Raw genomic sequence first — 8,353 nt, 5'->3', positions numbered from 1 at the left:
GAATACTTGATGAAAATCATCTGAAAGAGCAAGTTGGCTTTAGGACAGGATTCTCAACTATAAATCACCTTCACATAATATCACAGCTAATGGAGAAAGCAAATGAATATAAAACACCATTATGCCTGGCATTTGTGGATTATGAAAAGTCATTTGACTCCATACAGCATAAAGCAATGTTTCGGGCACTGGAAAGACAAGGCATAGATACCCCATATATTATGATTTTGAAGAAAATATATGAGAATGCTACCTCCTTTATTAGACTAGACAAAGACAGTAGCAAATTTAAAATTGAGAAAGGAGTTCAACAAGGTGACACAATATCTCCTTTGCTGCTGCCCTTGAGGAAGCTTTCAGAAGATTAGATGGTTGCAGAAAGGAGTCAATGTGAATGGAGAGTACCTAAACAATTTATGATTTGCAGATCACATTGTGATCATAAGTCACGATCCCAATGAATTAGAGGAAATTCTTAATCAGTTATGCAGTATTAGTAAGGATTTCAGACTAAAGATGAATATGGCTAAAACAAAAGTAATGATAAACAAGTATGCCGTAGAAAGGAATATAATCATTGAAGGAAAAGTAATTGAAAAGGTGGATTCATATATAATTATCTGGGACAAGTCATTAGCTGTAATAATGATAAATGGCTGGAAGTCAAGAGAAGAATAAATTTTGGATGGATAGCATTCAAGAAATATAGTCACATACTGAGGAGCAATATCCCAATTTGTCTGAAATGTAAAATAATGAACCAAAAATATACTCGCCACCATTACTTATGGGAGTGAAACTTGGGCACTCACCAAAAGAATGGAAGAGAAGGTGAGAACTTCTCTTCCGAAGAATGGAACGAATTATATTAGGAATCAGACTGTTAGATAAGAAGAGAAACACATAGATTAGGCAGCAAACTCAAGTAAAGGACATTCTTATGAAAACTAAAGAACTAAAATGGTCTTGGGTAGGACACATAGCTTGAAGACATGATGACAGATGGACTAAGAAAATAACAGAATGGTATACCCAAGAGGTGCTAGAAGAAAACCTGGACAACGATGGAGATGGAGAGATGAAATTCACAAGTTCGTTGGTTGTAAATGGATATCTATTGCACAAAACAGAAGGAACTGGAAGGTTACTGGAGAGGCCGTCATCCTGCAGTGGAATAAAAATGGCTGATAATGAAGATGATATAGATAAATACTGAGTGCCCTATTTATTAGGTACCCTTCCATCGTCATCTGAGAAATCAGTTAGAGATAGTCAGTCATCAGTCATCATATTGTCAAGTATTTGTACCATGGCGCCTTTGTAGCCAGGTGGGTAGGAGCAGCAGTGCGTAGCACAAGCTTCTTGATTAGACCGGGGTTCTAGCCCGTGACCACCAAATACGGAGGATGCAGAACGGTCAGGGAATGACCACCGCATAATCCCGGAGCAATATGGCCTTAGTTGCTAATGCTCCTAAAAACCTAATAACAAACAAACAACAAACATCATTTGTACCATACTATGTAAAGCAATGACTGTGTGTATATGTGTGTTATTATGAGTGTGGTATGATTGTCTGTATTATTCAGCAAGAATATGGTGCAACCGAAGTTACTCTGAGTGCAGTATGATAGCTGACACCACACAGACCGATCCTGTGTCACAAACACTGCCACCCTGCTGTAGTTTACACATAATTGTTTCCAGGGTTCTGAGAATGGTTCCTGTAGTATCATTATGTGAGAAACTGACAGAGGTTGAAAAGAATTGTACAGTCTAATGGATGGGACACGCTCAATGAAATGACAGTGCACTAATATTGTACTGCACTGTCATTTGGTCATGAAAAGCATGGTTTCCTGTGCTTGGTAGAGTTGCTTCCTGGTGATTGTATTGTCTGATCTGTGATACAAATTCTAGTCTGTACATCACCAATGGAATGAAGACTTTGCATAAGGAAAGTTAGTATTCAAATTGGTGTATAGAATGTATACTACATCAGTCTGTTATGGATGAGCTATAGTAGTAGATGACTTCACCAGGTTCCACTCATGTATGCTTTAAAACAAGCAGCTACTGGTACATATGATGTAATTTGTCTTGGCAACTCATGAAGTTTCTCTAAAATCTACCAGGTTTGTGTTGAAAGAAGACTCTTCTGCACCACTTTTATGTATTGTATGGGTATTGTAGTTGTTGTTGAATGTGACTGGCCACTTGGCAGCCAGTAGAAGTGACAGGAAGAGACAACTAGTCACAAAGCAGGACATTCTCTGTTTAAAGTTCTTACTGGGTTCTCTTTAGCCCAGATTAGTAATAGAAGCAGGGGAAACCTGCTTGGTGAACGGAATGTTAGGGAGGATAGTTTGAGGTAGGTAGGGAGGGAGATAGATGTTATAATGAAACAAGACAATTCCTGACCATTGTGGGAAGACAGTATCCCACAATGGCTCAACTTGAGTCAGCAGTCCTACCTCAGAAAAGCTGGGATTAGCAGCAGGAAACCTGATATGCAGGCACAGTAAAAAGACTGAAAATAAACCAATAATTGGGATTCTGTCAGAAAAAGTATGTGGGGTTTGGCAGACTGTAAGTGGAAATAGATATCAATGAGATTTGAACTGAGACCATGTATATTTGTGAAATGAATGAAGAAGTGTTTGAGTGAGTTAGATCTTTTCACAGATAAATGTGTTCTATTAGTTTGACCATTGAGTAGTGAAGTACAATTTGGGGCGGGGGAGAAGACATATAATGTAATGTGATGTAATTTTTGGATATGCCATACATACAGCAAGAACTTGGATTCCCTCCAGTCACTACTTTGCAGAGTAGAGGCAATGAAATTATACACTAGCTGATCTAGATTCCTCTTAGAGATTTATCAATAGCTTTGGTCCTTTGGAATGCCTAGTGGCCGACCTGAAAATACTGTTTTATAGCTGTTCCCTCTAAAGAAAGAAGACTGGATCTTCCCATATTCTCATCCATCATAAAGTCAAAAGACATCAATCATTCTGCATATTGGAAGAGATAGGGGTTGTCCCATATCATCCATCATGCCTGTAGTGATCTTAATGTAATTGGATACCCTTTGGTCTTCAGGGAGGTTTCACAAAATACTGTTATATACTGTGGGACAGTTGCACACAAAACATTATTGTACAGACGATAAGGATGGAATACGATAAAGTAGGAGAAAAGGATGGAATTTTTACCAGGGAAAAGTAATATAAAATGTTCCACTGGTTGAACCAAAAAGTTCTTTCACCTTTGCATATAAGGCTTGGATTAATGGAGAATTTTGTTAAGGCTCTGGATAAAGAAGAAAGTGGAAGTGTTTTCTAATTTAACAGATGGAAAACTGGAAGAAGAAATTTTTACTGGACCTTAAATATAGGAACTCATTAAAGGTGATGTAATTTTATTTGAAATAAAACTACAGTATATTGAACTGGTCACTTGTTGATCATTTTAAGCAGTTATGTGTGGATTTCTTGGAAGGAAGAAAAAAAGAAAGAAGAAGATAATTGCGATTCCTTGGTGTCAAATTTCCTACAATGTCATAAAGACATTGCAGGAAATAAAGGCTGCCAAATGGCTTTGAAAGTTAATTTTCTTTATTTCCACTCTAGATTTTCCTCAAAACACTTAGTATTAGATAGATATATTATAAAAGAGAGAGAGAGAGAGAGAGAGAGAGAGAGAGAGAGAGAGAGAGAGAGAGAGAGAGAGAGAGAGACAAGAAGATATTTATAAAAATTAAGGCAATAGACTGTTTGTACTTCCATCCTTATCTATTAATTGTCCAGTTGACCTTTGAATTTCTTCAGACTATCAGCCTGTCTTAATACTTGCTAAGGTAACTTGTTTTAGCTGTTATTGACTCGCTGTCCAAAAGAAAACCCCTAAAGTTCCCCGCTTTACGGATTCTTTTTTTCAAATATCAAGTAACAACAACGAAACTGTGAACATTAATTGCAATAAATAAATGCTAAACATTTATAAATACGGCATTTCAAGCCAAGCATGTAGCTATACAGTACTACAGTAGTATTGTATTACTATGTGTGCTACTGTGCATGCATTTGTTTGTTCATGCAAATGGGAGGGTCTTACTGACTCATATAATAAAGCAGTTACCATGTTGACATTACAAAGAATGGTTGTGTTGCTCTTCATTTTTGCTGTAAATCTGATGATGATGATGAAGAATAAACATTCTTTAATGTTTCTATGACATAAATAATTTCTTTATTATTATAATTTGCTTAATTTTAAAGGCTATGTTTTCATTTCTTTGGATAAATTTTTCTTTTTTTTTTTTTTTTTTTTATGAAAACCCCAAACACGAAAGGTATCAAAACCTATAGTACTTAGTACCGTGCATGGGTTGAAAGAGAAGTATGGGGGGAGGGGGATGCCGGAAACTTTGCTCTAGAGACTAAACATGGGTTTCACCACTTCAAGCCTCCAATAAACAAAGTGGTGGTATTTCACCGGTTGATGAAAGTCATCTACCACCTATATGAATCATTGTTTAAGCATAAACTATTGTTTTTTTGTCATTTTACTTTTACTATTGTACATTAACTTGTTTATGGTTTTTAGGGTCTAAAGATACAGGCTTTAGTTATAACTTAAGAAATTATGTTAAATGAATGGTGACATTTACTAGTAATTTAAATGGGCTAAGCGAATGTAAATGTTTGTAATAAGCAAGCAGTCATTTCTTTCTCCCCCCCCTCCCCTTCTTTTTTTGTTTTTTTTTAACATAGCTGTAAATTGTTTCTTTTATGTGTTATTGTCACATTCTTAATTTTGAGTGTAATTAATTTAGTGAATTTCTCTTTACGTTAATTGGCCTTTTTTTTTTTTTTTTTTTAAATTCATTATAGACAAAAATCAACAGGAAGCATTCATCATCACATAAAATTGTTTCAGAAACATCACAAGAAAGTATGTCTGGTTCAGAGCAAAATGACATTCCTTGCATTTCAACAGGTAACCATCTGTCTATGTATATATTTTCTATTGTTAGCAGTTTAATTGCTAGTAGCTAAGTGTGATCAATGTTTATTCTATACTAAGCATGAAATGAATAACTAGCACATTGTTTCTTTGGTGAGCAGGTGGTTTCTATTTTTATTATTGTTTTTTTTATTTTTTTATGTTATCTTCTTCTCAGTCTCTCCAAATATGTCTTGTCACTTTTAATGTAGGATGTAGAAATTTTCTGACTTTATTCATAAATTTACAAGTCATGAGTTAGTGAACCAGGTAGTTTTTTATTAATAGTATGAAAACAAGAATGAGAGGAGGAGTGTGTTATAGACCTGATGACTGTGATGAATACAATGAACAACAATACAGAGAAATAGAGAGGGCCAGTAAATCAGAATGCCTTAGAATGGGGGATTTTAACTTTACAAACATTGACTAGAAATGGTGGATTCATCACTCAAACACTAGCAAGACTTTTTTGGATTTGTTGGATAACTTTTCTGAAACAGCATGTTAGAGAGGCAACAAGAGAGAGCAATATTTTTGATTTATTATTAACACTGATTCTTTTACAAAAAGAACCTCCAGATAAAAGTACCACTATGTGGCATTGATCACCATATATTGATGTGGGATTTACTTAAAGATATAACTACCATCAAAGGTAAAGGGAAGGAGACTTCAGTTTTTAAATTGTGTACAGTGAGACTAACTGTTGATGTTAGTCAATAAAAAGTCCTAAATGGGAAGCTTTCAGGGGAAATAATCGTAGAAGCCATTAGGCTTTCAATACCAACTAAGGAATATTATTGTTCAAGGCTTAGTGGATATTAGCTGATCTAATGAGACATGTGGAAGAGAAGAAAAATGTGTGGGATGCATATAAATTATTTGGTGTTACAGAAGCCTGTGTTATATATAAACCAGTATGCAATCAAGTTGCAAGGGAATTTTGGCAATCCAAAATCAGCAAAAACTTCTTTTCTTATATCAGGGGTTCCCAAAGTGATCGATATCAACCCCCATGGGTCAATAATAGAATCTGCGGGGTCAGTAATCTTCAAGAGGTCGATTGGGATTTGATTAAATGTTTTTACTTGTAATAATTTCAGGCCAAGTTCAGAAATAGCCAAGATTTTAATACTAAAATAAAAAATATAAAATATATATAGCTTATGTTGAGAAAATTTAGTAATTTTTGAATGACCCAAAATTAATTTTTTTAATATTTAAATTAATTTTTTTATTTATTTACTGATCTAATTTAGTTCCCCCAGAACTTTACCATTACCTGTTTTCTATTATATTGTTATACTATGAATACTAAATTGAGAGATAATCTTAATTGAACCCAGTTACTTTCTTTCAGGATGTTTCAGATCTGCACTTACTCTAAAATATAAATTGAGCTATGACCCCAATAAGTACAATGGCTGCCCCTGTATCTAAGAATAAATGTTCGACAATATTCACAAGAGCATTTGAAATTTGGATTTGTGTCCTCGATTAACAATGAAACAATGCCTATGTGCCTCTTATGTGAAAAGACTTTTAGTAATGATGCCGTGAAACTTCCGAAGGTGAAAGGACACTTTGAACGGATTCATCCTGATAAGAAAAAGGAAGAGCTTAAATTTTTTAAGGTGCTGAAAGAAAAATTCAGAAATCGGCCAAATTTAAATACATTTTTTAAAGCATCTGCTGATGTTGATAATGAAGGAAGACTGAAGGCATCATTCAGTATCTCTCTTATTATAACAAAGAAAGGAAAAGCATATACCGGTAAGGAGAATATAACACCAGCAATTAAAGAGGTGTTTGAAACGATTATGAAGGATTCCTATCCTGTTTTAAAATGCCTGCCTGCCTTTAAGTGCGAATACAGTTCAACGACACATTGATGGGATGGCCGATGATGTGGAGAAAACCTTGGTGTCTGAGCTTCAAAATTGTAAATTCTCCATCTAACTTAATGATCTTGATTACACCGGGTTCGAGCCCATGACCACCAAATACGGAGGATGCGAAAAGGTCAGCGAATGACCACCGCACATCCCTGAAGCAATATGGCCTTAGTTGCTAATGCTCCTAAAAACCAAATAATAAACAAACCAACTTAATGAGTCAACTTTCAGCAGTTCAAATATTCTAATGGCCTATCTGAGGTATTATAGCCAAAGCTACAAATATATTGTTGATGAGTTTTTATTTGCCATGTATATGAAAGTTGATGGAAAAGGTGAGACAATTTTACAATGTTTAGAAGAGTACTTTAAGAAAAACAATGTTTCCCTCAGCAATATAACTGCAGTGGCTGTCGATGGCGCACCAGCAGTGGTTGGCCATTACAGAGGGTTTGTCGCTCTTCTCAAAGAAAACGTTCTGGAAGTACACACTGTTCGTAGTGTGTTACACAGACACCATTTTGTACCAAAGAAACTCAGTGGTGGTAAGCTGCATGATGCTCGAAAAGTGAGTATCGGATCAATTAATAAAATCAAAGCGCAGCCACTTATTCACATCTGTTCGCCATGTTATGTGAAAAAAGATGTGGTAGTTTGCAAAGACTTGTCGATTTGTATGACTCAACTGTGGAGCATCTTACGAGTATAGATCTATCATTATGTGATGAGTTGAAAAAGTGTAAGGACCATCTGTTCTATTTGGTAGACCTGTATTCAGATTTTAACGTAGTACAGAATAGACTCCGAGGTAAAGATGTTACCATCCTTCAAGCCCTTGCAATTCTATTAGGGTTCCAATTCAAGATAGGCCTATATAGATCTTCATTGGTATGCAGAGATTTTCAGTATTTCTCAAACTTAAAACATTTGGAAGGAAGAGGTAAAAAACTTTCAGATCATTTGGAGACATAGAGCAGCTTGAAAAATTTAAGGGAATACTTTGAAATATGTTTCAAGGACCTGGAGGAAATGAATGTACCTGATTGGATCATTATGCCATTTGATATAAATATCGAAAATGGAGTTGAACTAGGTCACTTAAACAATGAATTCATTGATATATATGTTGACATAGAAGCTAAATCTTTATTTAATAATAAAAGTATCAGTGATTATTGGAAGAATATAAACATTACAAGAAAATATCCCAAACTTTCTGTAGCTTTTGGGCCATTTTTACTTGTATTTCAGAGCACTTACATAGTTGAAGGTGGTTTTAGTCACATAAATGGCATTTTAACAAAAGAGAGGAACCAACTAAACTTGGAAGAGCATGATGAGTCAAGATTAAAACTCACAAACCTCAAACCCAATATTAAAGAACTTATTAAAACCCGTCAAATTGATCCATCCTTTGCATTAATGATGTTCAATAAATATAATAT

General features: G+C 35.1%; 1 protein-coding gene across 1 annotated transcript; it reads left to right on the top strand.

The window, feature by feature from the left end:
• The first annotated feature begins 6,524 nt into the window (after nucleotides 1–6,524).
• On the top strand, nucleotides 6,525–6,905 carry LOC150082022 (protein ZBED11-like). The gene has a single exon (XM_090380399.1). The coding sequence runs from the start codon at nucleotides 6,525–6,527 to the stop codon at nucleotides 6,903–6,905; it is 381 nt and encodes a 126-aa protein (XP_090236525.1).
• Nucleotides 6,906–8,353: the final 1,448 nt, after the last annotated feature.

This window comes from Mastigoproctus giganteus, chromosome 8, assembly GCF_048544385.1.
Source record: "Mastigoproctus giganteus isolate SK-2022 chromosome 8, ASM4854438v1, whole genome shotgun sequence".
Classification (NCBI taxonomy): domain Eukaryota; kingdom Metazoa; phylum Arthropoda; class Arachnida; order Uropygi; family Thelyphonidae; genus Mastigoproctus; species Mastigoproctus giganteus.
This window is presented reverse-complemented; position numbering and strand designations above follow the sequence as displayed.